General features: G+C 33.3%; 5 protein-coding genes across 6 annotated transcripts; 2 read left to right on the top strand and 3 right to left on the bottom strand.

The window, feature by feature from the left end:
• Positions 3,869-8,763, top strand: LOC105158287 (probable beta-1,4-xylosyltransferase IRX10L). The gene is made up of 4 exons (XM_011074986.2): positions 3,869-4,489; positions 6,728-7,116; positions 7,282-7,523; positions 8,055-8,763. The coding sequence occupies exons 1-4, from the start codon at positions 4,384-4,386 to the stop codon at positions 8,566-8,568; spliced, it is 1,251 nt and encodes a 416-aa protein (XP_011073288.1). The 5' UTR covers positions 3,869-4,383; the 3' UTR covers positions 8,569-8,763.
• Positions 9,462-11,043, top strand: LOC105158286. Its single transcript, XM_011074985.2, has 4 exons — positions 9,462-9,844; positions 9,946-10,004; positions 10,319-10,436; positions 10,844-11,043. Exons 1-4 carry the CDS (start codon positions 9,612-9,614, stop codon positions 10,920-10,922), a joined length of 489 nt encoding a protein of 162 aa, XP_011073287.1. The 5' UTR covers positions 9,462-9,611; the 3' UTR covers positions 10,923-11,043.
• LOC105158285 (chromophore lyase CRL, chloroplastic) lies at positions 11,347-15,561 on the bottom strand. Of its 2 annotated transcripts, none has more exons than XM_020692848.1 (9): positions 15,203-15,561; positions 15,033-15,082; positions 14,594-14,654; positions 14,462-14,524; positions 14,135-14,185; positions 13,888-13,980; positions 12,059-12,163; positions 11,840-11,932; positions 11,347-11,751 (listed from the first exon to the last, which is right to left on the bottom strand). In XM_020692848.1, the coding sequence occupies exons 1-9, from the start codon at positions 15,386-15,388 to the stop codon at positions 11,614-11,616; spliced, it is 840 nt and encodes a 279-aa protein (XP_020548507.1). In that variant the 5' UTR covers positions 15,389-15,561; the 3' UTR covers positions 11,347-11,613. The 2 variants fall into 2 exon arrangements, with proteins under 2 accessions (XP_020548507.1, XP_011073286.1); XM_011074984.2 differs by having other exon boundaries at positions 14,462-14,497; positions 15,203-15,559.
• LOC105158284 (succinate dehydrogenase assembly factor 2, mitochondrial) lies at positions 16,802-19,451 on the bottom strand. Its single transcript, XM_011074982.2, has 5 exons — positions 19,169-19,451; positions 18,981-19,085; positions 18,728-18,854; positions 17,291-17,359; positions 16,802-17,204 (listed from the first exon to the last, which is right to left on the bottom strand). The coding sequence occupies exons 1-5, from the start codon at positions 19,258-19,260 to the stop codon at positions 17,058-17,060; spliced, it is 540 nt and encodes a 179-aa protein (XP_011073284.1). The 5' UTR covers positions 19,261-19,451; the 3' UTR covers positions 16,802-17,057.
• LOC105158283 (carbonyl reductase [NADPH] 1) lies at positions 21,492-24,217 on the bottom strand. Its single transcript, XM_011074981.2, has 4 exons — positions 23,957-24,217; positions 23,152-23,410; positions 22,517-22,711; positions 21,492-22,390 (listed from the first exon to the last, which is right to left on the bottom strand). Exons 1-4 carry the CDS (start codon positions 24,046-24,048, stop codon positions 21,995-21,997), a joined length of 942 nt encoding a protein of 313 aa, XP_011073283.1. The 5' UTR covers positions 24,049-24,217; the 3' UTR covers positions 21,492-21,994.

Here is a 27,743-nt window from a genome sequence, read left to right as displayed (position 1 = left end):
ACTCGTAATTATATCAAATTTCAAGAAAGATCGTTGTAATTTACTCATTAACTTATTTATCTTGCACTAACACAATTTTCTCTCTCCATCTTTCAAAAATTAAGAGAAAAAACTTAAAATTGGAACCGAACAAACAATGTTGGAATTTTTTAGGGGGCAAGTTTCATAATTTTTTTCCAAAATTATACATAAATTTTAATTTTTTTATATTGGTCCCCCAAAAGTTGTAATATTCTTTTTTTAAATTTATACATAATTTTTTTTTCCTTATAATAATGTGAAGTCATTGTATAAGTACAATTTTTCTACCGTATCAAAATTTGAGTTCTAGATCAATCCTTACAACAAAACCATAATGCCATGTCCTTCTTGTCTATACATAATAAATAGCAGTCTGATTTTCTGATAAGATGAACGCCAAAAAAGTTGATCTGTCAGATCAATGAGGTTAATAGATTGTATCTTTCACATTTATGTCTAATAATAATAAGCTGCTGTCAATCAAGCAAACATAATTATTTTTTTGGTACAAGATGGATTCAATTTTCTAATGCAAATTGTATTTCATCTCAAGATATAAAATGGGCCAGGTTGGTTTAGAATCAGCACGGATCAATTCAAAAAAATTCGGCCTAGGACTAGTCAAGTGCGATTCATGATCGATTTTGGGATGGTCTTGAACTTTTAAATAGGTCCCATTTGGGTCCATATATAAATTCAGGTCCAGTCGATGAATCTGCTCAGTTAAGACTCAGACTAGAACCGAACCAAACTCAAACTAAGCCAGAATGTACCTCTTCTATGTTTATTTTTTATGAAATAAAGATTTTTCTTTTAATAATTACTGAAAGTTATGGTTGTATTTTAAAATAAAATAAATAACAAATTAAATCACATAAAAAATCATAACTAGAAAAAATAATAGTTAAGATTATATAATTAACTTAAACAATAATTTTAGGAACAAGCTTACAATAATAACTAAATGATAATAAATTCAAAAAGGATTTAAAGTCAACTTTGGAAAAAAAAAAAAGGAACAAAGAGTATTGGTTAATTAAAATACTAAAAATTTTGAAGTAAAACAATAAAAATAATAATTTTTAGACTTTCAAAAGTATAAAATAACTTCTAGAATGGTTAGTTTAGGAGAATAAAGTGAAACTTATATTTCATGCATTAGTTTTATAAAAAAAATAGGGCCCAGGTCCGGCTCAGGACCAGGTGGTCCTGAACTACTGGGTTGGTCCCAAATTTCAATGCTTGGGCCAATCCAATTCATTCTTTTTATTGATTCAATCCGATCCTAGGTTGGGGTTAGTCCAGTTCGACTCACTGCGCATCTTAAATTCGATTTTTTATTTCATTCAATATACATACACCACTTATATAAATATTATGTATTTTATTTAAAAAAATTATACACGTAACCAATACATATATGTTGAATGAAATAGATTTTATAACAGAAAATCTGATCCAATACAACAGATGTATGTGCAAGTTGGCAAGTATATATATATATATATGTATATATATATATATTTATGGATGACTGGACCTGATTTTAATGCAAATTAATGTGTTTGCTGGCAAATTAAATTAAATACGCCTAACAATCTACTTCAATTCAATTTTTTGATTATGTCATGTTTGACGGCTTTTTTGAAATAAAGGAAAGTTGTTGCAAGGGTCCTCGTCAATCACATGTGGCCAAATGCTGCATTAAAGAATTGGATCAGTTTCATTGTGAATGGTGGATTAATTATAGTGCTACTCCCTCAATAATAGTGAAATGATGCAAATTATCTTTTATTTTTGTATAATTATGCATTCACCCCATGCAAATAAAAAGAAATAAAAATACTTATCTGCACCTCAGATGAAAATGAAAACACCCATTCTTGTATTTTGTAATTATAGGTACACCATTTAAGGGTATTATAGTCTGTAAAAAATTTAAAAATAGTGAAGATCATGTCAATATAGACAAAAATGAGTTCTCAATGAAATTTACGTCTCACGTCAACATTTTTTGAGTCAGAATTGACTGACAAGGGACAGTGTAGTGAAAGTAACATTTTTTCTGGATTTATTTGTAGTCATGTAGAAATGAGAGTGGTTCACGCAATTTCGCTGTATTTTGGGGGTGTCAATGTAACTATTCCATAAATAAATTGTAATTTTTACGTGATTAATTGTGTGGATTGTATTATATATATATATATATATATATATGGAATAGAATGAAAAATATAACAGAAATTGGAATAAAAACTCCAAGCCGAATTTTGAAGATTTTACCAAAAGAAGAAGAGGGCTAATTAGTTTCAAACCATAACTTCAAAATATTCAAATTAAATACAATTTGTTTTACATCTCTTAATTGTTACCATGATCATAATTAATTGTCTAAATACTTGAATCTGGGCAATGGAGCAGCCGTCGCCCAGATTCATACTCCATCGCTCAATTTGTTTAAGATCGTAGTGATATTTTCATAAATTATTGGGATAATTACGCTCCCACTCTTTGAAATTTGGTGTAATTATAATTAAATCTTCTATGATTTAAAAAATTAAATCTAGCATCATTAAAATTTTTTTATATCCAATAAATAAGTCCCAATTCCTTCGTTAGTCGAAATTAACCGAATTTGTTAATATTATAAAAAAAAATCTATATTTATCCGCAATTTGCTTATTATTAATTTATTGCAAGTCAGATAAGTCTTTTTATAACCAAATTACCCTCATCTTCACGCTTTAATACATATAAAGAGTTATATCTTTACCATTACAATGATAGTTTAAACAAAAAAAAATTATTTGACTTGCGATGACTCATAAATCAATTAAGGGGTAAATATCAATTTTCTTTCAGTTTTTTTGTTAATATTTGTAAATTCAGTGAATTTTGACTAATAAAAGGACTTATTTATTAGACGTAAGCAAATTTTAGGGGTGCTAAATATAATTTTTTAAACCACAGAAAATTAGATGTAATTACACTAAACCTCATGTGAAGGGAATATAATTATCCCTAAATCATTTAACTATAATAACTTTTTATGCATTTTGCAAGTTTTATCGAATTTGTCAAACTTATATACTAAAGTTTCTTCGTTCAATTGCATATGATAGGTTGATTAATATAAATAAATAAAAAGATTTAGAGTTAATCACATGTAAACCCTCTCTCAAAATATGAGTATACACCTTTTTCTAAAAAAACTTCTAATATTATATTTATATCGTTTCTAAAGATCCGCTGTTTATACTTGACATCCTTTCGTTAGAATGTAGACGAGAAATACTGACGTTAGCAAAAAAAAAATAATTACATAAATTTTAATTTTACCCCTCATGTAACTTTTTTATATATAGAAAGGAAAAAAAATATAATGATTGTTAATCTCAAATTTTATATATATATATATATTATATTTATTCATTTATAAGTATAAAAGAATATATGAAAACGTTAAATGGGTAGTAAAATTGAAAATTTATATAATTGTTTTTTGTTAACATAAGTATTTTTTTTAAATAAAAAAAAAAGCATCCGCATTTTTATCCAAATTCTAACGGAATTAGATCAGGTATGAACAAAAAATTTTTGAGGTGGAAGTGTAATTTCAAAATTTCTTTTAAAGAAAAATGTAATTTCATATTTTTAGATGGGGTATAAGTTTAATTAACCCAAAGATTTAATTAAATGACTCAAACTTCAAAGACTTAACAGCAGAACGAGCTTGAAAGTGAGATTCAGGCTGCTCAGTTTCACCGAGCTCCACTTTTTACCAAATCATTGAAAATCAAAAGCTGTTCTTTCAAAGAAAAGAAAAAAAAAAAAAGAAAAAGAAGAGCTGTTCTTGTAACCTATCAGATTCACAAATCATATCGGCACTCAACAGTGTCTGATTCAGATTCCCTTTTTGCATTTCATTTTTACACTAAAATATTCATTCACATGTTAGTGATGGAGATCAATAACATTAATATTAGTAAAAAGTTCCTCTAAAAAAAAAATTCCCTAGTAAAAAATTTCCGTGGAACCCTGAGCCTTTCCCTGTTTCCTAAAGCAATTAATTTCTCACATACCCATAATTGTTTATGGTTTTTTTCATTTCAATGGCGTGAAAATTTCTTATTTTCTTTCTGCTTTCTCTCAAAATCCCAGTTTGCAAGAAAAGCCATTCTTGCAACTACTGTGGGTGATGACATTCCAACAATCAAATATTCTCTCGCTCCAACCCGCGAACAGACCTTGAGTGAGTATAAGTTGCAATATTTGGTTCTTGAGGCAGACATTTAGCGATAAAGTTGTGGGCTTTTCTCGATTTTGGGTTCTCTTCTGTTGATTCAGTGAAGAGTTTGAACAATGAGGATTGGGAGATGGGTTTTGGCAGTGATTTTTGGTATTGTGTTCTGGTCGAGGATTGAAGCTTTTAAGTTCCATAGGACTCAACAGACTGAGAGAATCTCGGGTAAGAATCTTTTTCTGTATTGTCTCTCTTATGTTCTTGTTCTTGATATCTTTGTGCATCTCTGAATTAGTTGAAATTCTTGATATTTACTCTGGCTTAGATTTCAGTGATTTTCTGTGGGTTCATTTTGGTAGCTTTAGTTGGTATGATAAAGCAAGATTTGATCTTGAAGTTGAGGTTTGACTTAGAAATGCAAGCTAGGATTCTGTTCTCATGTTGGCTGTCTATATTGAGATTCAATTTGTTGGGCAAGCAAATTGTAGAAAATGGTTATCGTGTCGAAAACTTTTGTCGATGTATTGACGTTTCACTTTGCATCTATTGCTTGGAAAGAGAAGGACATTGCATTTTTCAGTTTTTCTATGATTTATAACCAATCTTGAATTGCTTCGAATAGGTTCTGAATGAGTTTTGCTCAAGTTGAATATAGCTTTAGCGAGTTTCAGCATCGTAATATGTACATTGTTTTTCAATGATATTAGTTGAGAACTAAGATTTGAACTTCAAATGCTTTTGCTGCCCGATTGGGGATGCATTTGGTTGAATCTCTGTTGCTGGCTTATGTGCATGCTTGTTCTTCTATAAAATGACAGGAACATACAGTGATCTGATGTTATAAATCTTATGCTACCAATTTATCAGGAAAGAAAGCACTTAAAAGAAAAATATAAAATCATTTTGAAAGGTTTTTGGCTAGGGAGCTGAGCCTAAGAGGAATAGTTTGTTCTCTGATGATTCTTGGTTTTAGCCTCAGTGACTTTGTTTCATTTTGCTATTCTGATTATAGCTAGAACCATTATTTAGCTTATCCTCTCAGAATTTGTAGGAATATCTGTCATGAGATTTCTTGGATATAGGCTCAATTGGAACCACTGACTTGTAAATAAAGGAAGATAAAGTTTTGGTTTTTTTTTTTTTGGGGGGGGGGGGTAAAAACCATCTGTGCCTAGGCAGGGGGTTTGGCAGACCCCTCCCCAGACAAAGATATAGTTAAGGACATAGAAATTGTGATAGCTCGCATCAGTAGAATTTCAGGTGTATTGTAACTTTAGGAAATACATGACTGCGGATTAAGTGACATGATTTTGTCATACCAATGGTTAAATTAAGGTCAGAAACAGCTCATCTGTAAATTCGGCAATAGCTGTCATAGAGCCTTGAGATAGATTTCTTTTGCTCTCCAAAAGAAGCACATGAAAAAGAGTGCATAATATAAGTACCTTCACTCTGGTTACTTATCCATTTGGCAATCTCCAACACATTGTGAGTTGTTTTCCTTCTGAATTGTTGTATACCTTGCAGCATACTTCCTTTATTTTCCCTAGTAAGACAAAAAAAAAAAAAAGAAATACTGTGATTGTTCTTTGAATAATGAATCCCACATGCCTCCTCTTTTTGTCCACTCGTCCTTCCTCTGTCTATGTGCATCTCATTTAGGGATCTCAAAAGTGGTTATATTTTGAGGGTTTGAAATGTAAAATAGTGATGTCTTTACATTCCACACTAGTGACCCTCACTTCCTCTACGTCGCCTGGTACAAAACTGTCTAAGACTCCAAGTTATGACCTAGGTAACTAAATTCTGGAGCATTGGGACCATAGGTGTAGATTGGGAAAGAAAGCATGAAATCATCATATTTGAAAAGATTGAGATTAAAAGTGTCGTTATATATTTATTTCAATATTTTAATCTCGTAATACTTCACTCATTCATTATTGGAAGAAGTAATCCTTATCAGATTTATCTTGAAACGATGTGTTTATAGTTATTTTTATCATGACAAATTGTAAATAACATCCCTTGTGTTACTATTAGAGAAGATTGTCAGGGAACATTTTACATTTTGTATGTTGGAATGTCTAAAGAAATGAAATGAAGATACCTGGTGATTTATAGCATCCATATAAGTCACACACCTCTTATTACTAAAATTAGGAAAATCACTAATGATCTCTGCTCAGTTTTATGACTTACACCATTTTCCTTTTCATATTGTTTCCATGAAAATTGAATGTCACAATATCATAGAAACCTTATCATCTCTCTTGTATGCAGACTAGAGTTCAAGATCTCTATTCTCCTGCTAATGGGATGATACAATATAATGTTCTCATAAGCAAACCACTTGGCTCTGTAATTTGTTTCATTTTAAATTTAAAGAATGCAATGATAGTCAAGTTGAATGTTTTACTCAATTTAAAAAAGCTCATGTATTTTAGTTGCACTTTCAAACTTTAGGTAGTGCCGGAGATGTCTTGGAAGATGATCCCGTTGGAAGGTTAAAGGTTTTTGTTTATGAGCTTCCACGCAAATACAACAAAAAGATTTTACAGAAGGACCCAAGATGCCTCACCCATATGTTTGCAGCAGAGATTTTCATGCATCGCTTCCTTCTATCGAGCGCTGTTCGTACTTTTAATCCTGAAGAAGCGGACTGGTTTTATACACCTGTTTATACTACTTGTGACCTGACAGCAAATGGTCTCCCTCTACCGTTCAAGTCACCACGTATGATGAGAAGTGCTATACAGCTAATTTCTTCAAACTGGCCATACTGGAATAGAACTGAGGGGGCTGATCATTTCTTCATAGTGCCGCACGATTTTGGCGCTTGCTTTCACTATCAAGTAAGTCTTCTTGTTGTGTTTTCTCCCATTCAAATGGATTTCTGAAGTTCTTGTTTATTCCTCAGCAATGAAGGTATTAGAACTGATTTATTTGCCATCTTCAGTGTACTATACTTGTACTGTTGCCTTTTACGAAGTTAACTGAATGTACTATATGTATCGTAGGAAGAAAAAGCTATTGAGAGGGGGATCCTTCCATTGCTCCAACGAGCTACTTTGGTTCAAACTTTCGGACAGCGAAATCATGTTTGCTTAAATGATGGTTCAATCATAATTCCTCCTTACGCCCCTCCACAGAAAATGCAAGCCCATCTTATTCCTCCTACCACTCCTCGATCCATCTTTGTTTACTTCCGAGGATTGTTTTATGATGTCGGAAATGACCCAGAAGGTGGTTATTATGCGAGGTATGACTTCTTGACCTGCACTCCAAGGATGTTTTATGTTGTCACCCGAAAGCAAAGTAACAAATTCGCAAATTAAATAATTTTGATAGATTCAGCTTCCACTTGATGCTTGTGGGTGTTACTGTGCATTCACTTGTTATTTTGGTTATTAATAAGTTTGTCAATTACAACAACCTCCCTTAAAGAGTATAATTACTGACTATACTCGTCTTTCTAAAAGTACCAAAACTTCCTCTCTAAATTTATAACAGAAGCGTATCACTCATTCCATTTGGACAAAAAAAAATTTCAATGTTCTTTTCCTGTAATGCGGAATCTTAGGGAGGATTTTGTGATTTCAAACAAAAAGGCTATAGTCAGTGATTAAACTAACTGCTCGTTCAAAGCCTGAATCCTGATGTCTCCCTGTCCCCCATCTGCAAATTGCGCACACTATGAACAGTTGATAAACAGGATGAACTTTGACGAGTAACCTACATATCAAGAACCTGAGAACTTACATCTACTCTACTATCTGTTTTCAAATATCAGAGGTGCACGAGCGTCGGTGTGGGAGAACTTCAAGGACAACCCTTTGTTTGATATTTCAACGGAGCACCCAACGACCTACTATGAAGACATGCAGAGAGCTATTTTTTGTTTATGTCCACTTGGATGGGCTCCATGGAGTCCCAGGCTGGTCGAAGCAGTTGTATTTGGCTGTATCCCCGTTATAATAGCCGATGACATCGTCTTACCATTTGCTGATGCAATTCCATGGGAAGATATTGGTGTTTTTGTAGCAGAGAAGGATGTCCCTAAGCTGGATACCATTCTCACCTCAATCCCGATCTATGAAATATTAAGGAAGCAGAGGTTGTTGGCCAACCCTTCAATGAAACAGGCAATGTTATTTCCACAGCCTGCTCAGCCAAGGGATGCTTTCCATCAGATTTTGAACGGACTCGCTCGTAAACTGCCCCATGATAAGAGTGTCTACTTGAAACCAGGTGAGAAAATCTTGAACTGGACTGCAGGGCCGGTGAGCGACCTTAAACCATGGTAAACTGTCAACATCCCCTGCGAAAATGCGAAATCAGACGCTTGTTCGTTTGTAGGTACTGATCATCCTCTGGAAGTGTAAATTCACAATGAGAGTTCAAATCCATTTTGCAGCTGTAGATTTGTTGTAGTTTGTGACAGCGTTTGTATTTAGACAGAGTATAGATTGGAATAAAATTACAAGTGTTTTATTGTCAAAGCTTTATGGCTTAATTGCAATTTTCGTCCTAGTTATATGGGGAATTTGGCAATTAATGTCCGTAAAAAGTTGATTTGGTCATTTAATTCAGAAATTTATCAATTTTCATAGATCGAGCACTTTTTGTGCTGGATTTTCTCAAGTGCAGGTCATGTGAAGACATAAAAAATGGGGATTTTAAGACATCATATAATTCGAAACTAATTGCTAAACATTAGGTTAACAAGATATTTACGCTAATACTTTTTACATATAATGAACTTAAAAGATAATTTTAATAAAATTATATTTTGTCCTGTAATTATAGGTGGTTAGTACTTTTAATTTTGTAATTTATATTATTTACACATTGAGTATTTTTTTACTAATATAGTTTTGAACGTTTCATTTTTTTTTTGACACATTTAGTCACGTGTTTACAATTTTGATCCTATTCAAATTGTAGTGTATCTCAATTTTGGTTTTGTAATGTAAATTATTAGAACCAAAATTATCAACGTATGGATAAATTTGCAAACAAAAAAAGACCAAAGGTGAAATATTCATAATTAAGTTTGTGAAAAAAAAGAATGTGTGTAAATGATTACAGGACAAAAAAAAATGTAATAAAGGTAGCTTAAGAAAGTAATAGAAAGATAAGAAAGGTGGAAAAAGTGGGTGTGTGGGGGAGGGATAAACTGTATGACAGCCACACTTCCCACACAAACTTGTAGTCTCCATACAACCAAATTGCCTCACATAGGCCTCACATGCGCACACACACACACTATTCTCTTATCCCATCTCCTCTTCATCACATTCCAAACTTTAGCAAAACACACATTCAACAAAGACTGTAAGCCATAGAAATGGCCTTGGCACCCACTAGTCTTCATGGAGCCAAGTCCATAGCACCACCATCTCCGCCGGGAAATGCCGGCCTACGGCTGCCAGCCCGCCCGTTCGCCCTCAAGTCGTCGTCTTTCTTTTCTCCGTCTCTCCACCTGTTGATGCCCCCTCAGGTGTCAGCTGCCCCAGCCACTGCACCAAAATTCTCTATGCGTGTGGCTTCCAAGGAGGCCTATATTTGCCGGGACTGCGGGTAATGTTATTCACTCTGTTTGGAATGTTGAGCATGAATTCATGTTGTACTGAATCTTTCGCCTGTTGTAAGGACTTAGGAATTGTGACTTGGTAATGCAGGTATATCTACAATGAGAGAACTCCCTTTGAGAAGTTGCCTGATAAGTACTTCTGTCCTGGTACATTGCTAATTTCCTCATCTTGTTTCCATACAAATGTTGTAGGAAAATCATGTCCACAGAAACTTCTTAAATTTGAAATAAATGAAAAGGCTATAAAAAATGATGAAATATAAAAAAAGTGGTGAAATTAAATCGAGTACAAACTGAAGCGTGTATGTAATTTTATGACTTTTGCTAACTCTATTTCATGGTTATGTGACTTTATAACATCAGAAGTTGTTGGATTTAGTAGAAACTAATGTAAAATTGAGATAAAAGATAATATTTTATCATTATTTTTAATGTATTTACATGTGATGGATATGTTGCAGTTTGTGGTGCCCCCAAAAGGAGGTTTAGGCCATATGCCCCAACAGTGACTAAAGATGCTAACAACATTGACGTTCGGAAAGCCAGGAAAGAACAGATTAAGAGAAATGAAGCTATTGGGTATAAATCTAACTATTTTCTTCTGCTGCTATTATTTTTAATTTTTCTTTGACTTTTCAAACTTTAATATAATTGGTTTTGGTTTTTCTTTTCTAGGAATGAAATAAAAGTAAAATACTAAGACCTCGTTTACTTTGTAATATGTGTTATTTGGGTGACAAAATAAAAATACGTGGAAGTATTAATATATATATATATATGTTTTTATTTAGGCTGTTTACATTGAATAACTCAAGATGGTGATTGAGTTATTCAACTCAAATGGTAATTCGTATCGGGCTTTTAAATTAAAAACAAATATTCATAATGCAAAATAAACACCTTACTTAAATCTATTAAATTGCTTAAACAACCTAATAATGAAAGTGAACGAATTCTAAATCGATGAGTTATTTATGCTTGTGCAGGCAGGCATTGCCCTTTGCAATAGCACTTGGAGCTGCAGCATTAGCTGGTTTATACTTCTACCTCAACAGCACTTCCTAAGGTTGATATAGCTTGGATCATGATCTAGGGACCAGAAAAGTCATTGTACTTCAAATATTTTCTCTTTTGTAATTCATTTCTTGGTATATTTCATATCGAAATCCTTTTTTTGTCTTTCCAATGTTCATCCTCTAGCCCTTGTAGAGCAAAATCAAAATTTAAGTGCCATAATGAGAACCGTAATAAGGAGAATGGATCATCAGGGGTATTGATCCTGGATGCAGCTATATCCACCATACCAATGTAGAAACCAGTGTCACCAGAAAATTATTTAGAAAAATACTGGGAAAATAAATTCAGCCAAAGTGATCTCGGGTACCGACGTCGGTTTTCACTTCACAGCATCAAGATCACCTCTTACCCTGGGCAGCAAGATGAATGGTTTTCAGTGTCCAGGCATCATAGAAAATCGATATCAGATATCTCAGTTCAATGATAATAGAGGTATCCATATATAGCCTACTGCAAAGGCTTTTAAAACTTGAATCATAATCATTACATTGTCATTAGTGAAGATGAGATGGATTCTCAGGGGCTCCATCTTCTTCTACTAATTAGGGGTCAGTCAAAAGAATTAAACGTGTTATGTACAATACTGAGAGCAAATACAAGTAGGAGAAAGAAGGATGTATGCTCTGGTATTTCAAGAAGTTACACTAAATGTACATAATATAATCCATCAAAGAAGTGATCATTCTTGGAGGACAAATGAACCCTCTATACGTTTCTCCATAAACTGGGGAGGAAAATTTAAAGACGAAAATGGATCGCTAAAACTTGATGCTGGAGCAGGTTTAAACTCGTATGCACCACCCTTTACACCCCAAACCTGGATACAAAGGAATCCAAATATTGAAGTTAGTCAAATACACTATTGAAGACTTCAGTTCAGGCAATAACTTGATCTAAAAACTTACTTGATTTCCATCATTATCATAGCCTCTGTCCCATGTGTGTATTTCGCTGTTTTTCAAAACAGCAAGTTCCGAGGTACAATATGATGCACCATTCTACAACAAATAAAACATTTATACTGAGTAAAGAGAAGATGACAACTTTCAGGGTTATGTCCAGAAAAGCAGAAATTTGGAGCAAAGTATTGATGGGAGAGCAAACAACGGCATTGATAGGCATACCCATGTATTAGGATATCCATCAGGAGGAGTTGAACCTTCATACAGACAACGCTTGCCTCGATCACAGCGTTTGAGATAAATGGTGGTCAAATGTTCTGCAATGTCCTGCATTAACAATTTGCTGATTTAAGTACTTAAGATAGTGCCAATCAGAAGCATAGTTGAGAAAATGTCTAACACAGGAACTTAAGCCAACATTCCAGAAATCAAAACAATGAGCTCATATACCAATGGTGAAACTTATAGTAATTAGTTTACTCCAGCTGCTGAATTATACCAAAGAACATTCAACTGAAAATGAACAAGGATTGGAAACAATCTGCTGGATATCTAAGAGAATCAACCTTCAAGCAGGATGCTTAGAAAGTTCAAGGTTCTGGATATCACTTCAGGTCAAATCCTTGTCAATATGCACTTCACTCGTTTTCCAATCACCTCCCCTCTCACCAACCATCCTGTCCCTCCTCCTGCATTCCCTCTCTGCTCTGTGTCCCCCAAAAGATAAAGGAAAGGCCAACCGGATTAAAGAAGTAAACATCAGTGGAAGAGAAATCAACTTATAGCTCAGTCAAATACCTCTTTGTGCACAAGCTAATATGCACTTCAGTGTCTATTATCATCAGCTTCCCTACTCGGCCTCTCATGCCATTCCAGTTTTCTCCACTCTACCATAGAAAATCCTAACAAACAATGGACTTATGAGTAACAGCCTTCTTACTAAGTTCTTTATGATCCCCATAATATGCCAATTCAGGAGGGGGCAGATCTCTAGGGCATGGTTAAACTTTCAGGTAGCAGAACTGTGTTGCAGGAGACGAGCTACTCATTAATGTCATTCTGAAAGTTCTATTATGATTTCTTAATAGATTTCCACTCATGTTTCAGCACTTTATAGTTGCACTTCATCCACAGCTTGGCTACAGTAAAATACATAGGCTGGAAAACAATTGGCCTGCACAAATCTTTAAAGCAGCTGATCTCTAACTCCAGAAATTAGCAGTTTTTCAGACTTAGACAGTTAAACTTATCCTTGGCATGTATCTTAAACCAAGGACGTCAGATAAAGGAGGTCATTTTTCCATAGATTGCACTCCGTCCAGTGTAAAAGAATCTTTGCTATTGGACAACCTTGACCAGACTGAATCTTTAAGCATCATACATTCACTTATGTTGGAAAATAAGGTGCTTCATTCTGCTCTCAAAACAGCACGTTTACAATGGAAAGTAACACAATAATGCCTCAATTTCTCCTGTATTTTCTCTCCTACAGCTCTCTGTCAGATATCTAACCTGGACAGAGGAATTCATGACTCCAACCATTTTTTCTGAGAATCCAAAAGTCTGTAACTACTCCTACCCTTGAAACCACAAGGAGAAAGTAGAATAGGGGAAGAATGATCAAGATATCCTTAATTTATTGATTAGAAAGGAATAATGAGCTCGATGACAGAGACTGCTTTCCCACCAAATCTAATCTGGGAAACAAGTTATCAAAGATGCAATCTTCAAAATAATAAGCTGATAACAAAATGATAATAATGAGATTGACGATTACTGCTGCTTTCGCACCAAATCTAAACTGGGTAATGAGTAATCAAAGGTGATATCATCAGAACTAGTAAAGACGGAACAGAAATTGATAAATCATAAATAATAAAGAGCCAGGGACGCCTTTTCCCACTAAATCTAAATGGGATACAAGTTAGCAAAGTATGAGATCTTCAAAAATAAAAAGAGGGAACAAAAAGAAATTTCATCAATCTAGATAGGCAAAGGACTCTTCAGTTACACACATATAAAATTCAAAAGTAATTATAATCAAAGTTTACCCCGATAACTTCTTCAGGCTGTGGCCTTTGGTCCTTTGACCGATCACAGAAGTTCCTGTACTCCTCTGAATCTCGGATTGCATATGTACTCAGCTGTCCAGCGAGCAGGATTGTGGATTGTACAAACAATAATAGAAATAAGATTAATCTTGAAGCAAAATTAAAACAATCTTGGCAGGAAACAATTAACATCTGTAACCATTAAATATGTAGATAGTTGAACAGAAGAAAATAGGCCTAAACTAACCTCAACATCACACTTCATCTCCTTTGAACAAGGTTTTACCATGAAAAACCTCTGCATCAAGAATGCTGTTAGAATACATTAATAAGCAGAAAGCCACGTAATAAGATTGTCATTCTCAACATTGACATGTTGACATAGAACAATGTTAGGAAGCGAACAAAAGCAATCCCAAACAGTGATAATATAACAGCTTGATTATTTTGCATATCTATTCCAAAGGGAAATAGTAATGGGGATTAAATACTGCATTGACAAAGAAAATGCTGAGAGAACATATGCATTGATTTTCTTTGAGGTTCAAACTCTTGAACTAGGTCAATCAAGTACCTGTCGGAAAGGTTTGTGAGGAGTTCTCCAGAATGCCTGCCACCAAAAGAATGAATTGAAAATCTGTTTCCAGCAGAGGAGAAAAAATCATGCAAATGGTAAACTTATTTGAGATGATTTCACAAATTCTACCTGTTCAAAGTACAAAACCCTTGAACCATCCACCATTTCTGCAGCTGGGCACGAAAGCCATCTAGGAAATCACCAACAAATTTCTTAAGAATATAGGCAGAAATTACAAATTAACCATTCAGTGAGTAAGATCGAACAAGCAACACCTTTAATTGATTTTACCTGGAACCAGGACAGAACCTCAGACACAAAGTTACACACACACACAAAAAAAGAAAAACAAAAAAACAAAAAAAGCACCCAGAGTTGAGTAGTTTTTCATGAACTGAATCTTAAGGCCCCAAGCCCCACACCATTAATAACAACACAAAACATCAATAATCCCATTAAATGATATCATCTTCTAGTCAAAAGATAACCCCAAACAGCAGAAAACTATTCCGTAATCAATCACAAAGCTTCCAAACAAATCCCTGGAGGCAAAAGAAAACACCAATACCTCAAATTGAAATAATTCTCCGGGTCCCTCGAAGCTTGCTCCCTCGAAAACTACCAATTCAAAAACCCAAACAATCACTGATGAAAAATAAAACCCACAGCTTTCAACTCTTCAAAAAGGCAGCAAACAAATAACCACCACAAGTGAGCAAAAGTAACCATAAAACTTACCTTCTCACCGGCGAGCGAGTCCGCAACGATGCGAGTGTGGTCCCAGCGAGTGGTGGACTTGGTGAAACGCTTCAGCAGCAACGCACCGCCAATTAACACCAGAGCCTTCACCACTACTCCGGGGGCTTTGCTCCAACCATTCGAGCCCGACTCCGAGTCCGAACCCGAAACCGAGCCGGTGCACATGCTGTTGCTCTACTCAATCCACACACACTGAAACTGCCCCATGCATCATCAATTCTTCCGTAGAGCTGAAAAGGGGCTTTTGATTTAATTTTGGATTTAGATATATTGTATCGGTAATCAGAGAGGGGAGAAAATTTGCAAAGCTGTGGCTGGCGATTGTATAGATTGGGTTAGATTGTGGGGCACGGCCCATATTAAGCTCCAATCAACAAATATCATAAATCTTCAATAAATTGGACTAAAATAATCTTTCTAAAGTCGTATATTTTTTTTCTTGAAATTCTATTCATCCAAACTCGAAATAAAGGGTTAATTTCATTTTATCCCTTTATAAAAATACTAATAGATAAAAAATATTTTTTTTACATAAAAAAAAAGATGATAAAAAATAGGGACAGTTACACCCTCACATGAGGTTTAACGTTATTACACGTAGATTAGAAAATTACATTTAGTATCCATGAAATTTGTTTTCTTATGACAAATAAGTTATTTTATTAATCAAAATTCACTTAATTTTTTTTATTTAAAAAATATTATATTTATTACTAATTTATTGCAGGTTAAATAGATCTTTTTATAACCAAATTACCCTGATACGTCTTCATATGTTAATACATTTGACGAGGTATTTCTTCACCGTTATAAGGGCAATTTAGTTGAAAAAAATTATTTGACCTACCGTAATAAGTCAATTGAGAATAGATATTAATTTTTTTATTCAGTTTTTTTTTAATATCAGTAAATCTAATAAATTTTCACTAATGAAGGGACCTATTTGTTAAACGGAAGCAAACGTTAGAGGTATTAGATGTGATTTTTCAAATCATAGGATATTTACGTATAATTACACCAAACCTCAAGATTAAGAAGTGTAATTATCCTAAAAACAAGCTCTTTTTTCCCGTGTGACAGATCTCGTTGCTTTTTTCTTAAAGGAATGAATCTGGATGGCAATGGAATGAATATAAAAATGAGACAAAAATATGAACGAAATGGATGTAATCTATAGTTGCCACATTTGGTATAATGAAAGAATAATTGAATAAAAAATTTACAAAATACTTGTCAATAAGTTTGGTGAATAGTAATAAAATTTTAGGATTTACAACCACCATCAAGGGATGATTTTAGTCTAAATTCTGTTGGTATAAAATGAAGCTCATAATTTTAGTTTAAAATGTATTACATTTATTACGTAATTATCGTATAATTCAAAAAGAGTGAATAATCATTACAAATGCAACACCAACTACACTTAATTCGGACAACATATAACATAATTCCACCATCAGGTTTATTATGCCATGGTTTCTCTCTAATTATTATATGCAGAAATCAAATTAGAAGAACATAGTAAACTTTTAAAGTTATATTTGATGTGAAAATTATTCAGTATCATTAGACCAAATATTAATGATAGTAAGTACGTATTTTATTTTATGGTTGCTTATAAAATAAAATATCAAGCTGATTTCCAGTTTAGTACATTCATCAGAGAGTAGATTCATCAGAGAGCACATTCATGATCTCATCTGTTCCTTATTTTTATACCTCCAGAAGACTGATATGCCATAGAATATGTCGCCTCAGACAGTATTTCTCACAATTTATATTTCGTTTGCAATATGAAAGACTCCATCACGATGTCATGGATGCGTGAACACGACTACTGGTTCCCAGCAATGGGGCTGTCTCGACCTCTCTTGAAGTCGTCCCAACCTCTCACCCACGACTGGCCGGGTGTTGCTCGTGTCTCGGGAGCAGCATGGTTGTCAAGATTGTTTGTGACCCTTTCCTTCACAGACGCGAAAACCTAACAAAGATTACACTTTCAGATATCACGCATGGATTTGAGGAGCACATAATGGAGAGCAAACTCAGTGTCTAATTTCGCCTTACAGGATTTGCATTCACTGCCTCCGGAGGTTGCTCCTGACCAGTCAGCCATTTCCATAGATCAGGATTTTCCTGCAGGTGATAGTGGAGTCGGCACAAAAAAGAGAGGAATTAGGAACAGCTACTTCAACAATCTTCACGAGAGTAAACAAACACAAGGAAAAATTTCAAAGTCACACCATGCTCTGTAAAAGACAAAAAGAAGTGAAAACCAGACTAATCTTCATTATTAGGTGTCTCTTTATCGCATCGGAGTGGATACGAGAATAGGTTTCAGTGTCCAAATCTAATGTAGCAATAGCCATTGACGAGTCTCTACAGAATCAGAGATAACATCGTTTAATCAAGATATGAACGCAACAAAAGGTTGTGCTTCGTGTATTACGGCAGTGCTGATAGTGAGCACGCGTGTCATAAAGATTAAGATCGAGCATCATTACATTCATTTGGGTCGAAATACTGGGACAAGAATCCAGATTCAGAACTCTTCATGTGCACTCAATCAATTATGATGGTTTGATTGCTCCTATCTTTCTTGTGGAATGGATGTCCAAATATAATGTTCAATTGCTCCCGACAGTAATGTTCTTGCCAAAATAAACTCTCAGCCTCTCGCAGAAAGGGGAAAAGACAAGACATGACACCATTAACTAATCAACCTTCATAAGTAAAAGTACAAAGCTTACAAAATTTTCTCTTTTTTATATATTATTAAACATCTCAGGGAATCCAAAATGGGACATTCATCAGATTAGGAAGTAGGAATATGACCCAAAATCGGTGAAAGAGTAATCTACTAGTGTAAATTCCTCGAAGCAAATATAGTCGACTTCCATGACATTAGTAACAGTACCAACAAGTAAAATTTCAAAAGAATTGACCGTTTTAAAAAAAAAAATTATCAACAGTCCATCAAACACCTATTCAATACGAACTGTGACTTATTCTTTTCAACAAAGGGTTTTACATTTTTAAAGCATTTGAATGATCATCCAAGCTACAGAAGAGCTCTGGCAAAAATCAGTAACCCTTACCTAACCTTTTCCGGCAGCTCAGTGTTTATTCGTTACAAAATATTTTATCAGACAACCACCAGTTTCTACACATGGAGGCCATGGCCTGATCACCTAACTAGATCAGCAACATCATCTCCGACCCTACACGTTCATGAACATTATGAATTCAACATTTTCATGCTTCATTACTTATTCCCCAGCATGGTAACTCATGAGTGGGAAGAGAGGGTGCATCGAAATATCACATTCTAGGCATAGAATTCTAACTGAGAAAAACTCCAAAACTCTACATCTAACCAAATCAAAGAAGAAAAAATTGGAAATGCTCTCTCTTGGTGTATTTTAAGCAGCAAATAAACATTTTAACAACAATTGCAACAAAATAGTACCAAGAACTGGAACCAAAAGAAAAGCAAAATCTTACCAGGTCAAGGACATGAACAAGGGACTTGATTCCAGTTTCATCCATAGAATGAATGTGATCCTCCACCCATTTCCCCAGAATCAAGTCCAGCTCCAGGTACCCCCTCTGTTTACTCCTGTATAACAGCCTACAAATTCCCACACAGAATAATTACTCTATATCAACCACGCAAAACTTCAAACAATTATAGGTAAAGAAAGCAACTTTCAAACAATTCATGCACAAAACAGCCGAGATACCGAAATCAAGAAACCTGTTAAACAAGCGCCTTTTACTTTCTTCGTTGGAGAGATCGATATCAAGAGATTGGGCGCTTTCATTTGCAGTGTAGGAACGGGCGAAGGAACCCAAAATAGGCCTAAAGAAATCCAATAAAAATCAGTAAAATAAGCAAATATAGGTAGCATCACAAAACATACAATAAACTTTTGTGCACTATACCTGTGAAGAGATTGTGGGCTGGTCGGCCATATCCGATTGGAGCTGATAATACGAGTCACGGTGGAGAAAAGGGCTCTTCTCAAACTTGCCATCTCTCTCCCTCTCTCTCTCTCTCTCTCTCTCTCGCGCGTGTGTGTGTGGAATTAGGGAGGAAATGAATTGACGGCGAGGTGATTAATGGCTAAAGCAGCGGCAACGTCGTGGCGGTCTTTGCGTCCACTTGGATTCTCGCGGGGAAAGGGCGTGTTTGGTGGCAAAATCTGGCCCCGATGGAATGTGATGCCACTTCAATCAAACTACAATATTAATATAATACGTTTATCGTATAATTATTATTTTATCGAGAATGAAAAATTACGATCCATAATTTTATGATTGATTTTTATTTAATCGAATTTGAAGGACGTTTGTAAGCATCTAAATTAATTTTTTTTTGAGATTATAATTTAGATTAAATTAATAAAATTGTTTGAAATTTACTTCTTTTACTGAACGTTTTCTTAAATTAGGTGAGAAAATGTTTATTGCTGCTATAGAAACTTTGTGAATAAATTGATTTTTTCTTTTGTGACCTTTTTGTCCTGACATATTTCAAAAATACTCTTAAATGATGGCCGACATATTTGATAATGTAAGGATAATTTAATAATTTTATAAATAATCTGTTAATACACAATTTATTTTACCAACCAACTCCGTATGCATAATTGTTATTTTCAAACACTGAACGTTTATATTTTGATCACTTGTTACTAATTTTATTTTTTAGAAAAAGAATTATCATTTAAAAAAAATATAAATTTGCACGAGATAAAGTTTTTCGATTCAATGAACAATCTTTAGTAGCCCGCTTTATAAATTAGAGTTTGAAATATTTATGACGAGATCATTGCATAATTCGGAAATCTATTTTCTACATATTGGAGTAAGATATGGAAAGAAAACCCTTATTTGTGTGTGTGTGTATGTTTTTTAGGGTAAATTAAAGATATTATAAATTAGGCAAATTTGTCAATACAATGAAGAGGAAGATCTGTTTGACCTTCAGCAAAATTAACAGCAGAGCGTGCAAGAGAATGTGCAACATAATTTCCATGTCTACGAACTAAAGAAAATGAGAAAGAGAGAAACTGCGGACAGAGTGGGAAGATGTGGTGGGTTAGAACTTCAGCGGATGACGAGTAGTCTTCGCGATCTACCAGTTGCTTGACAAGCTCAGCACAGTCCCTTTCAAGAACAATTTTTTCCAATAAAATCTAAGTTTCAAATCAATTGCTGCTCGTGCCCCAAGCTTCAGCTATTTCTGGACGGATAGTTCTATGACTGCCACAGAATTTTTAGAATATGTCCCAATCGTCCACACCAGTAGCAGGAATTCGGTAGACGTTCATAGGTGAAAAAGATAAGAGATTCGTCTCCCAAAGTTGTAAGGAGTTTCATAATCCTTCGTAGAGGTTTGTTGACATCTATACCCACTCGGATGCGGAGAGAGGAACTCCAGCCTTGACCTCCTCTATCAAGACCCCATCTCATAAAATTAAAATATATAATCTTGAAAAATATCAAGATAAAACGTAAAATAAATTACATCTAAATTTTGAACCAGATGTGGTTTAAAATATATATATAATTATTTTATTTTAAAAAGTTCGTAATAAAAAAATTTATTTATCTAAATTAGCTAAATTATTATGACCATCTCTCGAATAGTTAGTAATTTCATCCTAAAATTTTTATTTTGAGGTATGCGAATTAATTTTTTTTAACCCAATTTTTTCTAAAGACAGTCCAAATATTTTTGAAATTATTAAAAGAAAAACAAAAAAATATGTCCAAAACGTGTTGAAATGCCAACAGGCGTGCCGAAATTGTTTTTTTTTTCCCCTCTTAATTTTCAGACTCTCAAATGCCGTGTTCAAGCCATGTTTCATATCCGATACATGTTCGACACTACACCAAGTAATTTTTTATGTATATTTTTATAAGAATTTGTATAAATGTCCAAATCCACTATACATGAATAAGAAATATAAATACTACTCTTCCTATCATATGACTAATATAACAAAATTGTATAATACTATAAACAACAAAATTAAGGTGAACATCAATACACAAAATCTTACATGAAAAAAATTAAATCAGAAAATCCCTTAAATTTCAGACAGAAATGTGATGAAAATGTATATTAATGGAGGAATGAATGTGATGAACTATTTTGATTGCTCTCATTATGTTATTCCATTATATAAAAAGTAAATCTACTTAATCCAGGCTTTTAGATAAGCAGCTCATCCATGAGAACATAAAGGAGAATAAAGCATCCATGAAACTATAATCTTCTTCATATGGATCAATATGTTGCTAAACCATGTATCTGAACCTTGTGTTCTCAACATTCATGGAAGCAAATTTTACATAATGAATACTCATATGAATTTCATTCCATCAAATTCATTAAAACTTGCAACAACAAACCTTAGTCTCAAAAACAACAAATGAAATAATTCTGATTAAATCTCACTGCTCTGTGGTTACTGAAGCAAACAAAACTAGATTCCTTACAGTGAGCCCCGGCAATGTGATGCAGAGAAACGGCATTGTTCTGTTCTAGCATCCTTTGTGAACTCGTCTCGAGAAAAAATCAGTCAGCACAAGTATTTTTCCTATCTATATCCACTTCCAACAGACCATATTTAAGCAGCCAATCCCCTAAGATAGAAGGTAAAAGTACTTTATAGCAGCAGCGTCCCTTCACCTGTTGTCCATTCTTTTGATGGAAAAATGCAACTGCAATGTAATTTATACAAAGCACCAATCTCTGCTTTAGAAATGTATCTCGCGCCTTTCAGAGAAAAATTTGCCAGTTATAAATTGTTCTGGAAGCAAAGAAAGCCACACGGCAGTATCAGCCCCATCCTCAGGGCTAACATGTCCTGCCCAGCCAGTCATAGCAGTCTTCACCCACCCTGGGCAGTAGCAATTGATGTATATCTTCTGACCTTCTGGCCTTTCTGAGAATATCCTCGCCATCAGCCTTGTGTATGCATTAACTGCCAGCTTTGACAAAGAATAATCTGTGAAAACTTGAGGCCATCCACCATCAGTCCAACTGCCATCTTTTACTTGTTCCAAGAATGTATCCATTATTTGGTCAATTACTTCCTCAGATAGTGCCTCATCATCTCCCAGTTTTTTTCTCACTTCATCATTTTCAATTCTCTGCACAATCAAACAAAACTTGTCTGTTATGATAATGGAAGCAATGTATTGCTTTGGGTACTGAAAGCAGCTGTGTTCGCTCATAGCATTGTGAGTTCAATCTAAAGCTAAAGCGCTCTCACTTACATTTCGCCTTCCGTTCAATCTTCCCAGTTTGGAACTGACATTGACGATTCGAGCACCTGCATCTGAGGGTCTCATAAGAGGAATCATAGCTTTGATCATATTTTTGGTCCCATAGTAGTTGGTAGCAATAACTTTTTCAGCATTTTCCACAGAATTTTCTGATCCGGCATTATAGTTCACTCCAGCATTGTTTATCTAGAAATTATTTGTATAGTCAATGAAAAAATCCAAATCTGACAAACAACAATGTAGAGTTGATGCCACTTTTAAGTTATTTCAGTTTGAAAATATAAGGGATCACATAGATATACTGATACACCAACATGCTGAGAATTAAGTGTGTCTAATAACTGAAGTTTCATAGATGAATCATCTGATTTCCCAATATTGCCATATAAAGAATACTTCAAGAACGTAAGAGCAGTCATGTTTTACAATAATTAGATCAAACATTTTGACTTGTTGTATTGCATATTAAATGCCAAAAAAAGCAGAGGATATATGCAAGACGGTGGATCTATCTTTTTTCATTTTTCTCAGTTTATGGAAGCAAGCAGTACCTATAACACACATTGCCGAAGGAATTACAAGAAAACCAGTTACTGCTAGAAGTTAAAAGGAAAAGGCCATTGTACCAGTATATCTATACCACCATAGTTTTCTTTAATCCATTCTGTGAAGGCTTCAATTGACGAAGGATCCACAATGTCTAGTTGATGAAACACCACATTCAAGCCTCCTTCTTGTAAGACCTTGGCTGCTTCTTCACCAACGCCAGTATCTCGTGATGTGAGAACAACTGTCAATCCATGCAATGCAAGTTGGTGCACAATCTCAAATCCAATTCCTCGATTTGCACCAGTTACCACTGCAATAGTCTCGGAGGTCCACCATCTGAATAAAGCATATATAATCAACAGTCTTGCTCAAAATTTCATTCTTGGAAGTATAGGAATACACTTCCCTACATTTTCTTAAACTTCAGAAAATTGTGGAAGAAAAAGGGCAGGTCAAACAAGATTGAATTGTATAACAAGGAACTTTCTCTAAAGGATCCTAACAACCAGTGTCATGGGCCAAAGGCAACTTAGGATTCCGACATTGGTTTATCTACCACTAAATTCTGACAATCTTATTCCGATCCCGGGCATACTGCTCTAAAAGGCACGGCCATTGAAGTTTCCAACACCATCAATCCCTCAACAAAATTCAGCTAGTACGTTCAAAATTAACCCCTCTTTGCTTTTCCTAAACAACAAACCCTCGACGAATCAAATTCCACACATCATTTCCCATTTCCGCCATCAAGGCACCTTAAAGAGGACAATAATCATAAGGAGAAAAACAAAAATTTCGAATTGATCCCATGAATTTCCACCAAAAACTGAATAAATTCCCGTAAAAAAGAAAACAGATTGATTAATGCTGAATGGTGATTACCTTTGGTGATCGGAATAGGGAATGGTGCGGAGGAGAGAGATCTCTTGGCGCCGCTTCTCTCTTCTCTCTTTCGCCTTCTCTTTTTTATCCATAACAGTAGGGATAATAATGATTGAATTCTTGTTTTTTGTTCAAGAATTTGGGGCTTGGTGTTTTGTGCTGAGGGAGAGAGAGAATGGGATAACTAACAGAAACGAGCGGTTTGTTTTCCCGGTAAAGATGGAGGGAACCCTCACACTCCGGCCTCTGTTTGAACAATCACCTGCCGCGTTGCAACGCGCACACACACAAAATTTAATTTATTATAAATAATATTATTAATAATAATATTTTTTTTTATCAAAAATACATTCTAATCATAATTATTTCTTAAAAAAAAAAATAATTTGTATGGTATTATAATGCATGAACACATACACGATACAACACAAACATGATGATATGAAACAATTAAAAAATTTAGGACATAACATGAGTATATATAGTATATATTTTTATTATATATATATTCTTAATTCTCATAAAATTAAAATATATAATCTGAAAAATATCAAGATAAAACATAAAATAAATTACATCTAAATTTTGAATCAGATTTGGTTTAAAAAATATATATAATCATTTTATTTTTAAAAAGTTCCTAATAAAAAAATTTATTTGTCTAAATTAGCTAAATTATTATGACCATCTTTCGAATAGTTAGTAATTTCATCCTAAAATTTTTATTTTGAGATATGCGAATTATTTTTTTTAACCTGATTTTTTCTAAAGATAGTCCAAATTTTTTTGAAATTATAAAAAAAATAATAAAAAAATATGTCCAAAACGTGTTGAAATGCCAATAGGCGTGCTGAAATTATTTTTTTTTTCCTCTTAATTTTTGGATTCTCAAATGCCATGTTCAAGCCATTTTCATGTCCGATACATGTTGGACACTACACCAAGTAATTTTTTAAAATGTTGGTGGATTATAAGTGTGGTTATTTTGAGTAAAGTCCCACCATATAATTGCTGTTAATTTTCTATACACAACAATAATAAAAATATTAAATTTATTATTAATAAATAATTAAATATTTATTATTAATTAAATTTATAAAGACCCAATAATTTTGAAAATAATAAAAAGCTATACGAAGTCGTTACAAAAATATTTGTGAAGTTGTTCTCGGAGTAACGACTTCATATTTTCTTTAAAAAAATGTATATTTTTATAAAATCGTTATCGACTAACGATTTAATTCACAACATTTTTTCTAAAAGAAAAATTGTGGATTCATTACTCTGATTTTTGTTTTTTAAATTTTCCTCAATTGAACCCTCAAATTTTCTTGTGTATTAATTTTTATGTATGTCAAATATGATGATTAAGAAAATATAATATTAGCGATAAAATATAATATTAATCGTTAAATAATAAAAAATTAAACTTATTAAGTTACTCGGCTAATATTAGAAGCGATGATCAAGAAAATATAATATATTATTATTAAGAAAATATAATATTAGCGATAAAATATAATATTAATCGTTAAATAATAAAAAATTAAACTTATTAAGTTACTCGGCTAATATTAGAAGCGATGATCAAGAAAATATAATATTAGCGCTAAAATATAAAATGACGATTTAAAGTTGTCGTTAAAAATATATATTAAGTTTCAACATTTTTTATCTTGTCATTATATAATTATTAATGATAAAAATTATGTATAAAATTATCACTAAATATAATTTTAGTGGCACATCCATAATGACAACACAATACAGTAACGACTATTACTTGTTATCATTAAATTGTCTACATGTAGTAACAATTTTCTACATATTTTTTTGTCGCTAATTCTACCGAGAATAATTTATTATTATGATAAAATAAATATTATTGTCACTAAATATATAATTTGTAACAATATTAAATTATCAATTAACTTTATCACTTATCTTTTTAATTTTTTTTTATAGAGGGTAGAAATTAAATTTGATGAATTTATTCGCTCATTAACATCCAAATATCTAAAGGGTATGAAATTTAGAAGGGACAAAAGCATACCTTTACTAAAAGATAAGGTTGCTCTTTGTTTCAGAAAATTCTTTCTCGAATTAGATTTAATTGATTTAAATTAATTAAAAATTTTAGTATATTAATTTATTATATGATTGGTTATTTTTTTAAAATTTTATATCAATCACACGATAAATATATTATATTTTTATATAATTAATTTAAATTTTTCACTTCAAACAAGCATTCCCGAGGTGAATCAAAGCAGATTCTAACCCTCGCTCCTTTCCGATTGTGTTTGTGGTCCATCAGGGGGTAACGGCTCTTAGACTCCTAAACAAGCTTCAGTCTCTTTCCAACTCTATGAACCGGCTTCAAGCTCAATTATAGAAGAGATAAAGAAGATCAAGCAATAACTCCATAGCTTTATAGCTCAATAACTCAAGAACTCAGAGCAGCTAACTCAAACATTGAGCTCATAACTCATAGCTCATAACTCATAGTTCAAGGAGGATAGATCAGTACGAGCCTTACTGCATTCCTTGTCGGACTTCGGAATGCTCACTTGGGCTTGGTCTTGGCTTACAGACAGGCTTGCAGCCGGGTCTTCAGCCGCTAGCTCATTGATCGGTAGCGCCTTACTCTATTCCTCTCTTTGATCGGAATAAGACGGCGCCAGAGCTCCTTGACTCCGATAGATGTCAGCTTCAAGCTTCTTCTGCGAATCAGCTCTTGCCTCCTCGATCGGAGGAGTTTCTCCAGTCCAATAACACGATAAATATATTATATTTTTATATAATTAATTTAAATTTAATCGAATTGACTGCGGACTAGAAATTTTCATTTGTCTTTATGTGTAACGATTCCTATTTATATAGATAGATAGATAAGGATAAGGTCTGGAGACTTCTGAATAATAATAGCTGACACATTGCTGCTCCAATGCAATAATTCCAAATTCATATGTTACTATACATAGACATTTGTATATATATATATATATTATTTACACACTTCTAGAACACAATTTCCATCTTTTTTTAAAAATTTTATAAAATTTATAATTTTTTTTCTTAATTTCGAAAGTTATACAAAATTCGAAATTAACAATGAAATTCTAATTTTGTCCCCTAAAATTTTAATAAATTCAAATTTTAGCATATAATTTATTTATCAACAAATTTAGGTTTTTTTAGTATTTACAGATTAATTTCTTAATTACGTATAAAAATTTATAGATGTTACAATGCATTTGGGATTACTGAATCGAATCGAACTGCGATTAGCCATTTTGATGTACTGAATACTGAATCGAAATATTTTATTCAGTTCAATAAGTTAGTAGAAAGAAAATATATATTTTTTTTAAAAAAACCATAAAAATCAAAATTCTAAATTCACCAGTCAAAAAACATGTAAAGATAAAAACTTATAAAGACAACTGAACAAATTACGATTCCAACATATGAAATCAAATCCAAAATATTGAAAATACAAATCCAAGTTACCCAACAGATGAAACATCTACCAATTAACAAATCTTTTACATTAATACAATTTATACCGAAATATCCAAATAAAAATATAATATATTACATATGATATATATAGTTTGATAAATGAACATCTAAGTATTCGAATAAAATCCAATTACTTTTCTTAAATAATTCTATATTTTTATATATATTACACAGGGTAAATTACAACGAGTTTCTATGAGGTTTGGAATAATTATGAATACCCCTCATTGTTTGAAAAATTACCACTACTCCCCTAACATTA

Source organism: Sesamum indicum, linkage group LG3 (assembly GCF_000512975.1).
Source record: "Sesamum indicum cultivar Zhongzhi No. 13 linkage group LG3, S_indicum_v1.0, whole genome shotgun sequence".
NCBI classification, from domain to species: domain Eukaryota; kingdom Viridiplantae; phylum Streptophyta; class Magnoliopsida; order Lamiales; family Pedaliaceae; genus Sesamum; species Sesamum indicum.
This window is presented reverse-complemented; position numbering and strand designations above follow the sequence as displayed.

Coding starts and splice junctions, on each gene's coding strand:
- LOC105158287 (XM_011074986.2), top strand. CDS start 4,384: ATGAGGATTGGGAGATGGGTTTTGGCAGTGATTTTTGGTATTGTGTTC. Junction 7,117..7,281: donor GCGCTTGCTTTCACTATCAA/GTAAGTCTTCTT, acceptor TATGTATCGTAG/GAAGAAAAAGCTATTGAGAG. Junction 7,524..8,054: donor GAAGGTGGTTATTATGCGAG/GTATGACTTCTT, acceptor TTCAAATATCAG/AGGTGCACGAGCGTCGGTGT.
- LOC105158286 (XM_011074985.2), top strand. CDS start 9,612: ATGGCCTTGGCACCCACTAGTCTTCATGGAGCCAAGTCCATAGCACCA. Junction 10,005..10,318: donor TGATAAGTACTTCTGTCCTG/GTACATTGCTAA, acceptor GATATGTTGCAG/TTTGTGGTGCCCCCAAAAGG. Junction 10,437..10,843: donor AAGAGAAATGAAGCTATTGG/GTATAAATCTAA, acceptor ATGCTTGTGCAG/GCAGGCATTGCCCTTTGCAA.
- LOC105158285 (XM_020692848.1), bottom strand. CDS start 15,388: ATGTGCACCGGCTCGGTTTCGGGTTCGGACTCGGAGTCGGGCTCGAAT. Junction 14,525..14,593: donor GGGTTTTGTACTTTGAACAG/GTAGAATTTGTG, acceptor TGCTGGAAACAG/ATTTTCAATTCATTCTTTTG. Junction 11,752..11,839: donor ATGATAATGATGGAAATCAA/GTAAGTTTTTAG, acceptor CTTTGTATCCAG/GTTTGGGGTGTAAAGGGTGG.
- LOC105158284 (XM_011074982.2), bottom strand. CDS start 19,260: ATGGCAAGTTTGAGAAGAGCCCTTTTCTCCACCGTGACTCGTATTATC. Junction 19,086..19,168: donor AGCCCACAATCTCTTCACAG/GTATAGTGCACA, acceptor GGATTTCTTTAG/GCCTATTTTGGGTTCCTTCG. Junction 17,205..17,290: donor AGGCAGTGAATGCAAATCCT/GTAAGGCGAAAT, acceptor AATCTTTGTTAG/GTTTTCGCGTCTGTGAAGGA.
- LOC105158283 (XM_011074981.2), bottom strand. CDS start 24,048: ATGGATAAAAAAGAGAAGGCGAAAGAGAGAAGAGAGAAGCGGCGCCAA. Junction 23,411..23,956: donor CCCTATTCCGATCACCAAAG/GTAATCACCATT, acceptor TGCTTTATTCAG/ATGGTGGACCTCCGAGACTA. Junction 22,391..22,516: donor GATTGAACGGAAGGCGAAAT/GTAAGTGAGAGC, acceptor TTGATTGTGCAG/AGAATTGAAAATGATGAAGT.